This window comes from Anoplophora glabripennis, unplaced genomic scaffold (assembly GCF_000390285.2).
Source record: "Anoplophora glabripennis isolate ALB-LARVAE unplaced genomic scaffold, Agla_2.0 scaffold385, whole genome shotgun sequence".
Lineage (NCBI taxonomy): Eukaryota > Metazoa > Arthropoda > Insecta > Coleoptera > Cerambycidae > Anoplophora > Anoplophora glabripennis.
The window spans coordinates 337011-357206 of NW_019416539.1; the positions used below are offsets into that span (position 1 = coordinate 337011).

Consider the following 20196-nt stretch of genomic DNA (forward strand, 5'->3'; position numbering starts at 1 on the left):
ACTTTATTTTTTATTGTTGACTGCAGTAGTAATATTGATTTTATAATCCAATATCTAATATATGAATAACAGTAAATTTGATATTTTGTGAAATAGCTAACTGTGTCAGTTCTGAGTTTTGTCACAAATCAACGAAGTTCGTAAAATAGTTGAAATTAATTTTTCGGATTTTGTTCATTATTTTTTTTTTCGTATGAAAACTGTGGTGATGAAAGTTGAACTAGTCACTTATCTAATTAAAGGTAAAAATATAATATATCCCAGATTTTCGGCGGCAGTGGATATTCCACAAGCTTGATCACTACTTTTAGTTGCTAGTAGTGTTCCTGAAAAGAAAACCTCTTATCAGATACACTAATACTACTACTACTACTACTACTACTACTACTACTACTACTACTACTACTACTACTACTACTACCACTACCACTACCACTACCACTTCTTCTTCTTCTTCTTCTTCTTCTTCTTCTTCTTCTTCTTCTTCTTAACCGGAGGTTGTAGAAGAACCCTGAATTAAATTTTGCTGGGTGGCCCAAATTTCGATCACCACTGTCCCTGTATATCAGAATTTTGAATTATGTAAAATTATTTCACTTATGGTCATTTCAGGGGATGTTAGGTCGTCCTCGGTCAGGGACAAGCGGAGTTATTGCGGCAGTCAAAAAGAATACCTAAAGGTTCGGTGAAAATTAGAGTTACTTAGCGTAAGTTATTCTTTCCTTAGCGTTAAGAAATCCCTAAAACGGTGAAAACGAGTAGGTACATATTAAATAAAAAAATCTTTATCAAAAAATTTGTACGTATTCTTTCCTTTTTCAGTGTAATTCGCGTTACATTCCGAGCAGTGGCTCAACTGTGTCTGTATGCAACTAAACCACACGCTGCTGTGCGCTCATTTCTATTAATTTACTTTCGATAACAGGGCAAAAAAACACTTATTAGATAACGAATATCGTACACAAGCGGGTACCCTCCGTTGTAAAAATTAATAACTGGGAAAATAGAGGTTCAAGTTCGCGGAAATTGGGTTAACATGCAAAAAAAGCGATAAAACTACTAGGGCAATAATTATTCAGGCTTGCCTTGGCGGTGTTACGTAAAATTTCCCAACTATATTTATTTCAGTACAGGTATTCATTATTATTCTTGCCGAGAGAATAATCGAAAGTTAGTAATAGCTGGCACTGTCGCCTATTTGAAGGTACGCCGCGTTCAGTTATTAATGTTATTACATATTTCACTCAATTAATGGTACTTGCTTATACGTGGTAAAAACCGTGCGGATATTTCTTTGTTTAATTTATTTTGTAAGGTAAACGATTTCGTGTGTTAACAGAAAAAGACCATCACCGATGCAATCGAGTGAGTAAGTGGTAATTAAGTTAATTGCAAAACGACAAATTATTGTTTGTTTTCACGACGCGAGTATTATGTTTATTGGGAAACGGCGTGAGCGTTAGTGTATACGGAGTTTGAATCTAAAACACCTGCCTATATCATCAAGAACAATCATATTGGGAGGTGATATTTTGAAATAGCAATAGGTGACCGATTTTATATTTCAGTGGTTCCAATCAATGAATTGATTCTATACACTCACTGAGATTTAAAAAAACGTTGAATCAAGTCTTAGCCAATTTTTAACATCAGATATACATACATACATACATACATACATACATACATACATACATACATACATACATACATACATACATACATACATACATACACAAAATGTTTTAAATATAGGGCGCTTCCAATTGCACACACCAAACTTCAGCAGGTGGCGTGGCAGAACTTCTCAAAATAAAACAAAAAGTTCTCACAAAGAAGGGAATGCTCCGAAAAAAAAAAGTGTCACACAAAAAAAGGCCCCAAAGTTTTGTCTAGGTGCCCACATTTTTATCCGCCCCTGAATAATTTTAATTCATAGTTATCCATTCATGGAAAAGTGTAAATTTCCTGTTGTTTAATTTTCGTAATTTTGAATATATTCAATAAATATTTTCGGGAATTTCAAACTGAACATTCTGTAGCTGGGAGATACAAGTAGAAGCATTTCTCAACCCAACTTATGGGGAACTTTTGTCTTACTTTGGCTTATGCTATTCGAACTACTTTATATATAGAGTGTTTTTAAGTGTGTGACATAACATATTAGGCCAAAAAGATTTAGTGAACCAGGGATCTATAGTCGCTGATTTCCAAAGGTGTTGTAATCTTAAACTATATCACATTTTTTCAAACATTGAATATTAAATTTGAAGATACTTGACGTAAATTGACGAAACTGGGGTTAGTAGTATGACAACCAGTGCGAAGGTATCGGGATGCACTGTTATTGAAAACACCAGAAGTCCTGCGTCACTGAGTTTTTTTGGAAATTCCATTAGTTCATTTGGTTCCTAATTCTATTTCAAAGAAAATAAATATCTTCCATTTTTTCTTTTTTCGAAAAACAGGTAATTTTCGTTACACATTTCAATTCATTAATTAAGACTTTTTGGTCTAACAATTAATTAATTAAATTTCAAGTTAGCTTACCACGCAATTGGAAATAGCGAAAATAATGTCTCACAAAAAATATTTAGAGAAATTTCTTGTTGCCAATGCAATTTGAAATGTAATCATTAAAAAACTAAAAAATCGTTGCTGTAGAATTAATTATCTGAACCTGATGCATTCCCAAAAAAATTTAAATGTTTGTCAATGAAAAACTTTCGCTGGCTACAATCTATTTAAAATTAAATTCGTAGCGTAGAAATTCTGGGGTTTCAATGACAATGCCTTTCGGTGTCTCCGCCACTGATAAATGTATTTGTATACTCTTAAAAAGCGGTATGGGTCTCCCATGCTTATTTACAAAAATATGACTACAAATTTTACCATCCACCGGTATTTTTATTTATATAAAGCTTTGGAAAACTAAAAAAATATATGGTACCTATAAACTAAATGCGATTTGCAGACCATTAACTTTTTTCACTAATGAAAATTTGAAAAATAAAGTTGAATTGGAGAACATTATTTAAAAAATGAAATAGTTTTTTAAAAATATCGAATAAAAGGAGATATTTCTAAAAAGCTCCTAAAATCATGGTAAAAGAGCTTCAAATAACGTTTTATTAAATTTCAATCAGAATTGTTACAGGGTATTTAAAATTAATAAATTGCACTAGCTTTAAACAAAATTTGAAGCAACCAAAACTCATTGGTTGAAAGTTTTACTGGATGTTGACATTAAAAAATGAAAAGTCCCTACATTATAATAAAAATTGAAAATTACTTACAAGACAAACGACTATTTTTTAATTTAGGACTTATTTTTCGTGTAGTGAATCTAACTGTGGCAGTTATAATGTAAACCAATTTATTAAAAAATATGTAGTAAGGTGACGATGAAATTACTGTTATTATATCCGAGATTAAAGTAATTTTGAACATAAACATATTTTTTTTAATATGCATATATTGTTGTTTTCAATTTTAAACAAATTATAGTCGTATGTAATACTAAAAAAATAAATAATCTGTTGTGTATTGAATAAAATCCGCTGGATCACGATGATGATGTTTAGGAGTTTTTTTCATAAATGTTTCAACTTTTTTTGCGATAAAGTAAATTTGTTTTCTTTACCGTCAAAAGAGAATATTATATTATTATAAAAATATTAATTTTTAATCAAAATGAAAACGTAGATTAAAATACTCATTGAACACTTAGATTTTTGTAGTCACAAACAGCAAATGTGAGAATCAACAATCAAGTCAGTATTACCAACGGAGACGCATTAAACTCCGCGTGGCAAAATTGTTGTCTAAATCAAAGCACCCGTGCAATTTCAGAAAAAGACGACTTGATCTAAACGATTATAACCAGAGTAATAGATAGAAACTGTAGGACAGTTGTTTTGAGTGGCTGGTTAAAAACGAACAAAATTTTGTTAAATTGATTTTAGAAAATAATTACATAAACCTCAGTAAAAAGCGATTTTCACTGCCGATGTGTTTTTAGAGTAGCAGATTGAAATGTTCTTCTTAAGAAATCAGTGGTGTGCTCAGAATTTTGCTTTGAGGAACATTATTACAAATTATATTTGAGTGAACAATAATAAAAGCCCATAAATTCCTCATTGACCAGGCCCGGTCTGGCCAGGTCGGAAAGTCGGCAAAACCTGACTTATTTTGGAAGATAGGCCTCTAAACGACTAACGAGGCGCCAAAAGTATAAGAAAATTGTTTGTAAATTCCTGAGATATAGCCACCATAAATTGAAAAGAAAAAAAAATAACGTGCAAATGAAAGTTTAATCTTTTGTAGAAATGGGATTTTCCCAGGTCCAAAAAATAACACAAACTTTATTATAGGAAAGAAAGAGAGAAATAAACATACAGGCTGTTACAAATTCGTTTCTCACTACAGGAATCTCGGAAACGGTAAGAGGTACGAAGTAGCTTAAATGGGGGCAAAGTTGCGTAATCAGGGGACCAACATTATGCCTCTAAAAAATTAAAGCTAACATGATTAGTTTTCGAAATATTAAAAAAAAACGAAATTTTGGAAATCCGTGTTTGTTTAATTTCAGCCTTATTTGAGGTGATATTGAAAAAAGAAAAACACTTTCTCAAGGCCACTTTTTGCCCTCTATCGAATAGCATAATCAATTTTTATATGTAACGTTTCGTTTCTCCAGGACCATCATCAACTTCATTTTTTTAAATACGACGCTGGAAATGTTATTACAATTTTTGCAAGCCTGTTGTTCATATGCCTTTTTTAAGAATTAATTTGTCATAATAAAATTAAGATTGTAATAATGTTTTAATTTTGACGCAACAACTTATTGAGTTATGTATGACCAAGTGATGGTAATAGTTAATAGGTAATAATAAATGTTTTATTGTAACGCGTGGTAGTAATAGTTTAAATAACTAGATGGATTTCACAGGGTCTAACGACACTTACAGTGTACGATAATTCAATAAACAAAGAAATCTAAATAAAAATTTAGATAAATTTGGAATGAATACACTGAAGATGAATTTTTCGAGACAAAACGTCTGAATCTGGTTCGAGCTGAGGCAGTACAGTATTGGGAGTCATGAAGGCTGGCAAAAAATGCAATACTATTTCCAGGGTCGTATTGAAAAAAATGAAGTTGATGATGGTCCTGGAGAGACGTAACGTTACATATAAAAATTGATTATGCCATTCGATAGAAGGCAAAAAGTGGTCATGAGAAAGTGTTCTTCTTTTTCAATATCGCCTCAAATAAGGCTGAAATTAAACAAAAACGCATTTCCAAAATTTCGTTTTTTTTAAATATTTCGAAAACTTTTTAGAGGCATAATGTACCAACATTGTTACGCAACTTTGCCCACATTTAAGCTACTTCGTACCTTTTACCGTTTCCAAGATCCCTGAGAAGCAAATTTATAACAGCCTGTACATAATACAAAATGTAAAGTTTAAAAAAAATTATAGGTATCTAGTTGTAGTATCTGCACGATTTTTTCGGGTAAAGATTTATTATATACACCCTAATAACAGACAAAACCAAGTAGGCCCGATTTCGATTTTTTCCGACGGTCCCTGAAAGAGCCAGACCGAGCCTGTCATTGACTGTGGTATATACTTTGAGTACCTGAAATAAGTACCAGAAATTTTAATTACGTATCCCATCAAAAGCAACAACTGTGGTTTAATAAATCATATTTTTGTTCGATATTTTGTACCTACTAATATAACCCTAACGAGCTGCCTATAAACTCAGGAAACATTTAAGTAACTTTTACGTACTTTTTATGATACATTAAAAATTTTTGCTAGCATAAATACTATACACATACTACTTACTTTCGATTTGTACACGTGTTTCTGTTTATTCACCACCAAAGCGTTTCAACTTATTATCCAGATAAAAATCACAAATTACTTTTTCTTAAAAACTAACAGGCCTTCGAAAAAATATGTATATTAGATAAAAATTGTTGCTTTTGCCAAATGCACTTATTTCGGGAACACCCTGTATATTTATCGTTTTGAATTCTAATTTTAAGGACAATATCTTTGGAAGAATTTTTTCCATTAAGAAACTTTTTTTCAGTACATTATTACAAAATAACTGTCAAACGTGCATGAATGGTTGTATTTTGATTAATCAATGTACCTATTAATATCAGTCTTGCGTCAATTTCCTATAATTTTTGCCACAGTCACTGGTCAACGGTCATCGTCTGTTTATAACAGTATTTAATTCGTCATTTTCTCTTGTTACAAGTATACCTACATAATAACTAAAATGCTATCACTGTTCGTTGATAAGGAAATGTTGATTCATTTGTAATTCTTATACAGGGTATTCGAATACAAATGGACCATACAAAACAATTTTACTACCTTAAAAAGTTAGTGACAGAAAAATTTTTTATTCACATTTGTTGCATGCTGTTAAACTGCATAGTTCCAGAGAAAAATTGATCTAAATTTTCTACAGCAGCTGTCAGTTGCAGTTGCAATTTCAGTATAAAATCGATATCCACCTTTTTCTCGAACAATACATGTTAAATAATGACATGTATGAATATATCTCTTTTACAGTAAATGGACTGACGATTCATAAAATGCCTGATTCATCTCAAAATCTCTATCAACAAAAAAAGACATAGTAAGAAACCAGTAGCGGCTCATTACTTCCATATCAGGGTATGCGGAAAAATTTAGGTATAAAGTATTGGAAAAAAAATGAAATATAATTGGGCAGATTTATTTTAAGTACTATTGAAATCTAGGGACAATGTGTGCAACATTATTTTTTATAGTGAAAGTCCATTCTTCTGCTTTTGTCAGAAATAAACTTTTCAATTACTTTTCTATTAAAGTCTGATATTTCTTGCGCCATTAATTTTTCAATAGATAATATTAGTGTTAGTCTGTCATTATGATCAATTTAAACTTTTACAATCTTTTAAAAAACACACAAGAAGCAACACGTAACAAAATTTTACACCACCCCCCGAACAAATTACGTTTAAAAGCAGAGTCCAAACTGCGTAGTAAATATGCGCTACTCCCACTCCATATTTCACTAACACGCGACGGTAACCATGACCACCACTGTAAACACTTTACAGAAGTAGACGCGAGCTACGAGGAGCCCACGTAAGTTTTGCACACGAATTTTGCAAGTCGAGTTAAATTAATTGCACATTACAAAAACATTTCCTTTTTAATGCGCTTATTAAGGTTAATCTATATGTAGATAATATTGTAAACTAAATTCTAAATTAATTTTTTTTACTACTAAAATTTCTAGGAGGGGAGGCGGCGCCCCAGAGCCCCCCGGCACCAGAGAAGAAACAAAAACTGTTTCAAGCATTTTTTTAGGTAAAAAATAAATTTATATACATCTTTGGCTAATCCAAAAACCCCCGAAACAAAATTTTATTAAAATACGAAATGTGTCTTAAAATAACTAAATTGAATCATTTTTTAAAACCTGGGGCTTTTTAAAGGAGCAAACTTGCAGTAAGGTATCTTGACCTAAATCAGTTTAATTTCTTCCAAGGAAGCTGACCATGAAGTAAGGCCCATTCGTTTCGTAACACCCCGTAAACAAAAAACTATTTCTTGCCCGGATGACTAACTGCATTTTTTTCACGGACTGCTGCCCCAATAAAACAACAACAATAATTAGCGCCAATATATTATAATCGCAATTTTTATACTTGAGTAAAATGTCTAACCTTGTACTTAAACACATGTAACCGCTGTAACAACCAGTAACACAACAATTCAAAACCGATTTTTTTTATTGGACCAGTAACAAGACATTCACATTCATGTGCATGGCAAAATAAGTCTAATCAAGACATTAGAAGATACGCCGAAGACCTCGAGCGTACTAGAGCCAGCAATTAAAGCCGCACCTCGGCCTAAGTCTATCGGCAAATTGCAATTCGTTTGGGATATGGTGGCGAGCAGATTGTTCACGTCGAATTTGCTGTTACCACTCGCGGTTTCTATCGGAGATTCACGCTTTCTTTGATAACTTCTGTTGTTTTTCTTGCAGTTGTATCAACGCGGTGACTGAAGATGACACGAAAATTAACGATACTGCTGTGCGTGGCGTTGTCCTTTTTGGCGGTGGACGGTCAGCTGGCGGTGGATATCAGAGCGCCCAGGATAAGTGACTTTTTGAATAGGATTACCAACACGACGTTCGGTAAGATGTTTTTTTTTTTTAATTCCGTTTGTTTAAAGTGTGACGATTTGTATCTTTTCGGGTTATCAGTTAAAGGTTACATGCTTTTTTATTTACAAGCATTAGGTGCCTCAAACCGGGTAGGTACATAATTTTTATTTAACGAATGTTATCCGTAATCTGTTTTCCCAAATCTGTGGGTCTTGAAGCATGGATAATTGCTTATTGGAAAAAGCGCATTTAAAATTGTTTAATGACTTTTGCATAAATGGAATTCGAAGAATCGATTGGCGAAACCTGATTTTATAAGCTAGACGAATTATGAATATTTTTATTAATTATGTTAATATCCTTTACAGGGTGTTTAGGGGACACGATATATGTATAAATAGGTTATGAAATAAAATAAGTGTTAAACTATACTACTATATTTTAATTTTAAAGAAGTAAGCAATAAACAAATCATGGAAAAAAAATTCATATGATTTAATATTTCTCTCAAGGTAAATGATGTTTGTACAAAATTCTGCCACAAATTATCTACAGTAAAATCACAAGAGCTTTTCTTTTTATCGGATAAATTTCTCTTTGTAACGAATAATTTTGACAATCAGTAATTTTACGAGAAAAACTAACATGAAAAAATCGCGAGACCGAAGGTCGAGCGATTTTGTCAAATGCCAGTTTTTCGAGCAAAATTACTGACTGGAAAAATTTTGACTTACAAAAAAGTGTATCCATGAAATGGAAAGCTGTTTTTGACAAGATAAATTATCGATCAAATATGTGAATGAACGACAAAAATAAGTATCTTTATTTATTCTATGTGAACGAATAACAATCATTATACTCACACTTTCAACAATACTTAATAATTGTAATGACGGGAAACTGACATGCGCTTACCAAGTATAGTTGAGTTTAGCGGAACAGTAGTGATAAAAAGCTACGCAACTTTTTATCGCTGTCAAAGTGACAAAAACGTCACTATTTATTCACATTTTTATGTGAGTTCATTTATCACGGTAAAAATAGTTAGATCGATTTGCTTTATCTTACCTTAGCACAAAAGTTAATTACGGAGATACAGGGCGTCACAGTTAATAATTTATTATTACAAACTTTTATTTAACTTGCCTTGTTAGTATAGGTATCCTACAACTGAATTTTAAAACAGTTATGTCAACCGATTGAGCTGAAATTTTGCATATACGGTTACTTTGAATGACAATGCATGGTTGGTGTTTTTAAAAAAAATTGCATAAGAACTTCTTTTCAATTTTCTTCACTATTTATTGAGAGAAAGATGACAACGTTATAAAACTTGGTATACAAGGGTTTTTTATGGTGAAAAATTCAAATATGTTAACAAATTTTATGTATGGTGTAAAGAGCGCCGCATACAGCATATAGTGTATTTCCAAATCGTACTAACTTTTTTGCCGTTCATCGTACATAATTTTGGAGTGCCAATATTTGTTCGTCTACGTGTTGCGTTTAAAAAAGGTACCTACAGTGTAGGAAAGTACCGATGGTCTATCAGAAGTTACGTGAGAGCGATAAAGTAAGACATAGAAATCCATGTGATAGACAAGGATGGGTATAGTGAAGGCGTCTAATTCTCACCGCCCATTTCGCCATTCCACAAATAAGAAGTGGATCTTATTTGTAGAAGGGCGAAACGCGCGGTAACTATGAGACGCCTTCATTATAGCCATCCTTCTCTATCGCATGGATTTCTATGGCTTACTTTATCGCTCTCACGTAACTTCAGATAGACCATCGGTACTTTCCTACCCGGTATATTTCGTTAATGTCGCTAGGAGTAACGGTTTGCCAGAAAAATGCAATTAAAGGACGATTTAACTCAACTTACCTTAGTTCAAAATTAATTTGTAAGGGCGCAATCAGACTGTAATACAGCAAACTGCAAAACAAGCAATAAAACAAAACTGAAAATATGTGAATTTTATTAGGTAATTAGGCTGAAATACTTTAAGTACTTAAATGTTCAAAATAATCACCATTGTCATGTATTATCTTCATAATTATCAATTCTTTACGAAGGTAAAATGAGGCAAAGTGATTTATTTTCACCTCGAGAATTTGTAGCATTTTGTACAGACCTTTCGGGGACACCCTGTATATGATTAATTACACAGTCACACACACACACAGAAAAAGTTGTCTGTACTTTTCATGGGACATATGTTATCCGTAGTATTTTGCCTCATGATCACGAATCCGGTTTCAGAATTGAGTTATCACATCACAGGAATTCTCTAACCTCAAAAAAACAGGTCAAAAATAGCAAAAATTCACGAAAAAGTGCTAGGAAAAATACAATTTCTGTTTTTTCTACATTTAAATGTTCATTTATATGGATAAGACCCCGCCGAACGTGAATCCCTGGTCAGAATTGATGTTTTTTTTTTCTATCCTCAAAAAAGCGAGTCAAAAGGTCAGATATCACGAATTTTCAAAAAATAACAGAATCGCGCCAAATTTGGGATACGTGGGTTTTTGGAGTCCCTGTTCACGGATCCGAGGTCAATTTTGCAAAATTCAAGATGGCGGATTCAAAATGGCCGATCAAATTTTCAAAAAATAACATTTTTGCGCCAAATTTGGTATACGGTCGTTTTCGGGGTCACTGATCGCGAATCCGAGTTCAGATTTACAAAATTCGTTTTTAAAAATTTAATCTATTAGGTACCTATGTACTTTATTACCTAAAATTAGGCAGAAAAGCCGTGAATAGATCTTTTACAGAAAAAATAACAAGATATAGCCGAAAAGAAGAAGGTTAAAACATGATTGGGTACTCAGGTTATAAAGTAAACAAATATATTACAAAAAATTTCGCAATTCTTGAAAATGTCGCATGAAAAGTACAGACAACTTGTTTTTTTTGTGGGGCTGTGTTATTATCAGACTCTAAAGGTAAAAAAAATAATTAAAATGATGAAAAGAAGGGATGCTTAGGTTGTTTGTAAATTATGGGACATACAAATTTAAATTTGCCCATCTTTAATTAATTTTGCGCAAATAATTTGCAATCAATTACAAAAATTCAGCAAAATAATAGCAGAATTAGAATACTGGTAGGTCAGTTGTTTACCTGCATTTTCTGTTTTGAAGTTATCGATGAACATTGAATATTTTGGTTTTTGGTTTTATTTTTGGCACTTACCAGGACGGCAAAATGACAAGCAACTTTTGTTTTTCTCTTAGCTTTCCTACAGATGCCATATAGGAATTTCGCATTTTTACGATTACGGTTATGTGCATATACAGGTTCGGAAAGTACCGATGGTCCATTTCCCGTTACGTGAGAGCGATAAACTAAGTCATAGAAATCCGTGCGATAGAGAAAGATGGCTATAATGAAAGCGTCTAATAGTCACCGCCCATTTCGCCCTTCCACAAATAAGATCAACTTCTTATTTGTGGAAGGGCGAAATGGGCGGTGACTATTAGACGCCTTCATTATAGCCATCTTTCTCTATCGCACGGATTTCTATGACTTACTNTTAACCATTTCTGCAAAAAGTGCATTAAAAATACCCGACTATTACTACAAAAAGAATTTCGAAGTTTTCATAAATATCGTCAAAGTTTAGAGAGCTGAATGTAATTTTTGCAAGAAGCAAAGCCTGACATTCCTCTAAATAATTAATAAATATGTTTAAAGCGTATCCAGCTCTTATTGTGTGGAAATTGTATTTTTAATTCACTAAATTTTCACATAATCTATGAAAATTTAACTGTGATAATTTCGTTTGGAGTGTAGAGTGAAGAGAGTAAGGTGCGCCTACGCCTAAATGGTGACGTCACTAAAGAGCACTGACAAAATTATGGCAAATATTGGCATGAAAATGTAACTTTCAGTCGTTTTTCCAATAGTCTAGAGCTGTTGTAGCCTAAACATCTTCATTTATCACTCATTTTATTATGCAAAACAGGTAACGTTTCTTCAAAAGTCCATCTTGACATAATGTTTAAGGTCAAGGTCACGTTTATACTATACATACTTAAATTTACTCTATAAACGATTCATACCATAGTATATATATATGTGGAAATTTTGACATTTCAGCTGGTCTCAGGTGACGTCATGCGCAGACAGGGCGACATTGAGCTGGCTAACGAGCACAGAGCACACCATATTATTTTGGAGCAACAATTGGATGTTTTGTTTTCAAAGCACACTTTGTACAAAGGGAAAATGGGAAAATTCAGTAATTCGACAAAAACGAAAAAATAAACCATAATCATTGGATATATTTGGAATACTCAAGCACAAAATTTTAATCAGAAAAATGTGCTGATCTCAAAAATAGTATCTAAAAGAAAAACAAACTTGAATGTCATTTCTCCGTGCTCATGAATCCAGTGATCAATATACCGTGACATACATCTCCCGTTCACGCGATTTTAATAATAACACGATACTAAATCCTGTCTTGGTTAAATCCCCGTTTTTAGATCGACGACAGGCCTCTTGAAGGACTTCTGAAATTACATAATTAAAATGACTTGGATTTTTATTGTTTGGGTTTCCAGCCTCTGAATTGTGTTAAATTCCTTCCAAATTCCTCAACTTTGGAGTGTACAGAATGACGGCAAGTACAAATAAGTCAGTTAATTATTCATTTGGTTAAATTTAAAATATTCAAAATATTTAAATAAAACCACTACCTAATCGTAATTAGCAAACATAATTCCAGAAAAATATACCAAAAGACAAACCACAGCAAATGTAAATAACCAAAATAAATGATTATAATCACTATCTCTTTGCATAATTCTGGGAGAGATGAATAATTGAAATATAAATATTAAATTTTGTTTGTAATGGACATTATCTGTTCATAATGAGTAATAAGATCACTGGTTCATTGGGTACCATTTGTATGGCATAAATAGTTTTATAGACAGCAGATTAGTTTCATCTAATTCTAATCATTAGAATTTAAAATATTCTCTAAATTTGATTACTTAACCTTGAAATTATAGGAAATAGTTTGATATCTACACACCTAATTACTAAATACGATTTAGATAAAATAATTCCTTTTATTTTTATTCTATTATCATTATTATATTCAAATTACGTACCTCGTACCTGTTAATAACGACCAACTGTTGCAGAAATTTTAGCGACATATGGATATACATTTGTTTTCAACAGCAGTAGCACAAATAGTGCACACCATTCGTGCTACTTTTTTGAAGACACCCTGAATAAAAACTCAATGTTGCCTTTAAATTGTAACATTTACTTGTAAACATGCAGTAATTACGTATTATAGAAACAAACAAATAAATATTTTATTTTTTATTGCGTTTTAGTAAAATATGTTTGCATATTTTAATAAATGTTTCTTGTCTTTTTTTTATTAACAACAACCAACTCATTAAATGTTCTGTTATCTTAATAATGATCATTTAATATATTCCAGGTATTGGAAACGTCAGAACAAGTAATAATATTAATTACATATTCCATGTTTTGTTTTCAAATTTACTTTAAACTGCGTAGACACAATATTTAAAATAATATGCAATGGATTTACTACTTTTTCTAAATGAACGTGGAGTAAACTATCTGCAAATTAATAATTTTGGTAAATACTAAACGTATTGTTATCAGTTTGTTTAAAGATTTCACTTTAATTGGCCAAATGTATGATCAAAATAAGAAAAAGAATTTCTGTAAGGAAATATATTCGTTTTCGAGATACGGAGTAGTGTTGAAGTTAAAATAAAAACATACTTTCGAAAATACCTCTGATTCTCTGAAGTTGTTTAATATCGAATGATAAAACATGGGCTAATAGATTTAGCCAGTTAAAGGTAAAAATTCTTTAAATGGGGACATAAATATGTCAACCAGTGGCGAAAATACTGCGATCACTATCACTGGGTATTTTGGAAATTCCATAGTTTTTCTTATCTAAAAATACGTTTTATAAATATACACATAATGTAACCTAGTACAGCCCGGAAAAATTATTGCCGCAGAAATTTTGCATTTTGTAGAGGCAGCAGTAGTGAATATAATATTAGTCATTCCATTATTAGAGAAGACCGTTTTTTATTTTAAATTTGACTGGTTAATCATGAAAAAAACTAATGATATTATTGATATTGTGGAAAACAACTACTCTGCGGGCTCATGTCCTGTCCTGCATAAATTACACCCGTAATATCCACTAAACAACTAAAATCATTTATCAAGAGAATCACAAGACACAGAGCGGTTTCAAAGTTATTAGTTCTCATAGTGAGACGACCGACGAACAATTTAGGTACCTATTTGTATGTTTATCTTCCGACATGTTTTAAATGTTGGTGACGATTAAGATTAGATTAACAAGTATGATATACTTTGTAGCTTATTTCTCACCACATAATTAGGTCAAAATAGACATTTCAGTTTACTAGGTATAATTCGCTTGGACACTATTATAAGTAAAATGTCAAAAGTCCCCACCGATCCCATGCGTGTAAAAAATGTATTCAAGGTCAAAGGTCGCAAATATCGTCTTTTGCATTTTTCTCGTAAACGATAAGTGTTATCATAAAAATAGAGACAAAAGTTGTAGATCATGCAATTGTTTTCAAAAATTGTCCCAATACTTTTTTCTTACGAATCACCATTCCAGAGATATCACCATTTCAAAAGTTGACGAAGACACGTTCTGCAAGTACGTGACATGATATGCACACATTTCTGCACCACCTATGAGGTAGTGTACTCGGCGCGTTTTTTTTTAACGTGGTTTCCCCGGTAGGCATACTCCGCGATCTATTGTGATTCAGTTCAATAAAAAATGGTACTATTGGTTATGATTAAACTGGAAAGAATTATTATTGATTTTGGGAAAATTTTAATCTGACTGATAATCTTCAAATGCTACTTCAACAATAATGTCTTCTTCGCTTTCTTCTTCATCTTCATCTTCTTCCTCTTGCTATATCTATGAATTGTTGGCTCCAAAATGTTATACATATATTAATTTCCATCCCCAGTCGACTTCTGGGTTCAGTTGATTACCTAGCCACACTTGAACTTGATAGTATACTCGATATAAGTGTTGATAACTTGATAAGCAGAAGCAGATGGAGGAAGACAGGTGGGGACTTTTGACATTTTACTTATAATAGTGTACCAAAGACCTATACCAATATTTAGCTCTATGTGAATTATTGTAAACTTACTAGTATTTTTTGGTCTATTTTGACCGGATTACACAACCTTGCATACTTAGTGACTATTATTTGTATTTTCAGATATTATACGGGGAGGGGTGAATATATTTGGAAGAGCTGTTGACAGAGTAGTAAACACTTTCGGGAGAATTGAAGACAGGCTTAGAGCCCTACTTGAACTTTTTAGGAAGCAGCTGCTAAAAGGAATCCCAGAACTGAACATACCTATTTTGGATCCTCTACATATCAACAAAATCGATTTTGACGTTAACCATGATTCCGCAAAGTAAGTAAAATTTACAGCAGTACAATCCGCGCACAAAGAAATCAAGACGAAGGAATTCGTAGATATTATGTACCAGCTAATTAATGTGTTTGTAATCACATTATTTCTTAAAGTTTCTAACCAGTATATTTTCTTTGCAGACTGAAGGGTGGTGCTGAAGATATCACAGTAAAACATATCTCAAAATTTATCGTAGATAAAGAAAAGTTCACAGATCTGGGTAACTTAAGATTTAAACTCGATCTCAATTTAACGTTTCCTTATATAAAGGTAAATGGTACTTATAAAATTAATGGAACAGTTGGACAAGCATTTGTGATACATGGAAATGGACCTTTCCGGTAATTCAATACTACATATATTTGTTAAACATTTCGAACGTTTAGATGAAAATAAAATCAGTAATTTCTAGGATTAACCTGATCAATTTGAAACTTGGCACGTCGACGATTTTAAAATTCAACCTACCTGCCCGCCTGAGAGTTGAACAAATCAACGTAGATGTGAAGCTCAAAAAGTTGGAAGTAAGGCTGGTTAGTTGTAGAAATAGTTGAAATATTAAACCGCCTTAAATTTTGTAGAATAACTTTGGGAACCTTATGAACGATAACGAAACTGGGCAGTTAATCAACAGAGCCATCTCCGAGATGGCTCCGGAAGCGCTGGATATTTTGTGGCCGGAAATAAGACCATCTATAGAGAAACAAATCATAAAAGTAAGATTATATTATAATGTTATATTAATTTCGATAATCTACAGGGTTTATTAAATATGAGTCTACAAATTGATAGTTTTCGTGATAAAGGATGTCGAAATTTAAAAATTCACATTATCTAAAATCTCTACGAATATGTTTCATGTAGAATAACAAAAAATGCGTATTATGTGGCAGGATGCCAGGGTCACTGACATTAAAAACCTCAAATACTCATCACGATCACACTTGGTAACTATACTACTGCATTTTATTTAAAAAATGACAATTTTTGAATTATTATTTTTTTTAATTATAAATACAAGCACCTCATTAAATCTAAGAAAATTCGAAACTATTCATTTAACAAAAAAAAAGTTTGTTCGATTTTTTTTCTAAAAATACAATTTTATATCTAATAATAATTATGAAAAGTCTCAAAAAATAATTGTCATAATTCTATTTCTGGACCACTTTTTGGAATTTTTGTAAATAAATTGTATTTAAAATTGTTTTCAGCAAAAAAGCCTAGGACTTCTTTTCTTGAGATAAGTACTTAATTGTAGATCTACTTTACATTTTGTGAAGTACTTGGAGGTGCTTGGTAACGGTTAATGTAAGTTAAGTGAGATAAAAACAAAAAATCATTCAGTTTTGAAATAAACAATGTTCCAAAAGTAACGCATGCTATTTTTATTCCAAAGAGTTGACAACATTGTGCAGGATCACATGTTAGGCAAGTTCGGTATTAATATCTAGACGCTCTAGATGTGTTTTGTTCTTTTCTGATTGTAATAGATGAAAAGAGATATATCTAGAGCATCTAGATGGCAATCCGGAACTTGCCTGTTGTAGTAAACATGTTGCGGTTAGACAAAATTGGGCGCCATACGCCATACGAGCAAATGAAAATTCATTACAAGTACGGAGAGTGTGTAGCTGAGACTGTGCACAAATTACGTGGAATTTTCAGTACTTAGAAGGAACGCCCCGAATGAGTTGTCAAATTTGAACAAACAGGTTCGGTTGGAGACAAAAAAACAGGCCGGCCTCGTACTGGCTGTTCAGCCAAAATTCCCGCAAACTTAGTGCGCCGTCGGTCAATGGAATTAAACATTTCAAAAGGCATAATACAGCGGATTTTAAACAAAAAATCTGCATCTTCATCCTTTTGTTAAAATCCGTTTTTTGAAATAATTACAGTAACCGACGGCGCAAGGTTGTGGGAATTTTCGCCACACTCTCACTGACTGTAAGCCTGTTTTTTTTTATTGTCTGCAACCGAACCTGTTTGTTCAAATTTGGCAACCAATATTTTCCAAGTTGTTTCATTCGGGAAGTTCCTTCTACCAAAAATTCCAAGTAATTTGAGCACAGTCTCAGCAACACACTCTCTCAAATGACTTTTCACAATATTCACTCGCTCATCCGTCATATAGCGCTCCATTTTGTCTAACCGCAATGTGTTTACTACATACATGTGTTATTGCACAGTGCTGCCAACTGGAATAAAAATGATGCACAATTCAAATCGTGCGCTACTTTTGGGGCACCCTTTAAAATAAAAACTATCTTGGAAACATCTTTAGAAGTTATAAGCAGCAATCAAATTTTTAAAATATTCAATGATGTCGAATTTCTGGGATTTTCTGTGAGAGAGGCTCCTAATATCTCCATCACATCTTCATACTCCTATATCTACTAATTAGATAAATATTTAGTCTATCAACATTTTGCATAAAAAATCTTAAGAAATAGTTAAGAATCGTAATTTCAACACTCTGTATCTCAGAATCTATCATTTTGCAGACCCTTATTTGTGAATTATAATTCCTCAAAGAATTAATTAACTGTTAGGCATACCTTTGGTAGGAACAATATTTTATAGTCAATTACACTGCAAGCAAAAAAAAATCAAATAAGAAAAATCAATGCTATATATGTTGCAAAATACCAAGGCTAATGTTGAAAATATAGGAAAACTGTTGTTTCTATTTACCTTGTACTATTTTCTTTTGATACTACATAAAATAAAACAATTAGAAATAATTTAAAAGATTATAAATAATATTGTTATACAGGGTGGGCCATTAGTGTGAGAAAGTAAAATAACTCCCTTGTTACTCATAATACAGAAAAAAAGTTTATATAAAAGTTATACGGAATCAAGAAACCTAAACTACAAAATTAATTTGATACATATAAGGCGATGAGTAAAAACAAAACACGAGAAATATTCCATTTTTTAAATGGAATATCCTGTATATTTTTAAACATACAGATTTCCAAGAAAAAACTACATATGGCAATATGAACAGTTTATCATTTTAGTGTGGGGTTGCAAAGTTATGTACAAAATGCTTCGAATTTTGGAAAAAACATGACCTCGAAGAAGTTGCATTCACTTTTAGCTACTAACACTTGGAACAAAATCGACATAGTTATAGGCAAATGTTAGACAAAGGCTCCTATATTAACCAATATCGATATTTTATACAGGGCATTTTTTATAATACGATCATTTTTATAAAGTTGAAACTTGATATTCTAAAATTTTTCAAATGGAACACCCTGTATTTTATTGTTCTATTTTAGTCACATATCGATCCACTTCAACTTTTATTGAGCATGTTCTATATCTAACATTGTTAGTTTTTAAGATATAGCAACATTTAGGTGTAGAACATACTTAATAAAAGTTGAAGTGGACTGATATGTGAATAAAATAGAACAATAAAATACAGGGTGTTCCATTTGAAAAATTTTACAAAATCAAATTTGAACTTTCTAAAAATGATCGTATTATAAAAAATGCCCTGTATAAAATATCAATATTAGCTATATAGGAGTCTTTGCCTAACATTTGCCTATAACTCTGTCAAATATTTTTCCAAGTGTTAGTAGTTGAAAGTTAATACAACTTCTTCGGGGTCATGTTTTTTCCAAAATTCGAAGAATTTTCTACATAACTTGGCAAACCCGCACTAAAATGTTAAACTGTTTATATTGCCATATACAGAATTTTCTTAGAAATTCATATGTTTAAAAATATACAGGGTGTTCCATTTAAAAAATGTAATATTTGGCGTGTCCCGTTTTTACTCATCCCCTGTGTGTTTCAAATTAATTTTGTCCTTTAGGTTTTTTGATTCTGTACAACTTTTATATAAACTTTTTTTCTATAGTGAATAACAAGGGAGTTATTTTACTTTCTCACACTAATGGCCCACCCTGTATAAACAGTGTAAAGAGATTGTTTTTCATTTTTTTTTGAGATTTTTATAAATAAAGAATACAAGGAAATGTGAAATAGTTCAAATCAAAATCAAAATATTTTTAGAATAACTTAAAACATGAAAAGTTCTTCTCTCTGGCAAATAATCTACAGACACACTGTAGTTCTTTGACAAATTCTCTTTAATAACCTCTCCTTTTTCTCCAGTATATAAACAACATACTGGAAAATGCCACAGTGGTGAACTTGGCGAAGAGACTTTTCAACATCCCATAAAGTGGAGAACTTTTGTCTTCGACTACTATTTAATGTGGAAGAAGACAGACAACACATCACATAAATTGTGGAGTAGCATTTTTTGGCTCCTTGCCAATTTAGTTGTTTTTTAATTTAACACTGTGATAGCCTATGTAAATAAACCTTTGGGAAATAGGTACTGGATAAAACAATTAGTCACATACATACAAAAACATTTATTGTAGTAAATAAAATATCTTTAAGTCGAAAATAAATAACTTTACAAAAAGTGAATAGTTTTATTAAAATGAGTGAT

At 32.0% G+C, this 20196-nt stretch overlaps 1 protein-coding gene across 2 annotated transcripts; it reads left to right on the forward strand.

Moving 5' to 3' along the window:
• The first annotated feature begins 1250 nt into the window (after positions 1-1250).
• LOC108909552 lies at positions 1251-20163 on the forward strand. Of its 2 annotated transcripts, none has more exons than XM_018713929.1 (7): positions 1251-1369; positions 8078-8230; positions 15509-15713; positions 15854-16054; positions 16126-16237; positions 16295-16429; positions 19851-20163. In XM_018713929.1, exons 2-7 carry the CDS (start codon positions 8101-8103, stop codon positions 19917-19919), a joined length of 852 nt encoding a protein of 283 aa, XP_018569445.1. In that variant the 5' UTR covers positions 1251-1369; positions 8078-8100; the 3' UTR covers positions 19920-20163. The 2 variants fall into 2 exon arrangements, with proteins under 2 accessions (XP_018569445.1, XP_018569444.1); XM_018713928.1 differs by having other exon boundaries at positions 1251-1365.
• The last annotated feature ends 33 nt before the right edge of the window (positions 20164-20196 follow it).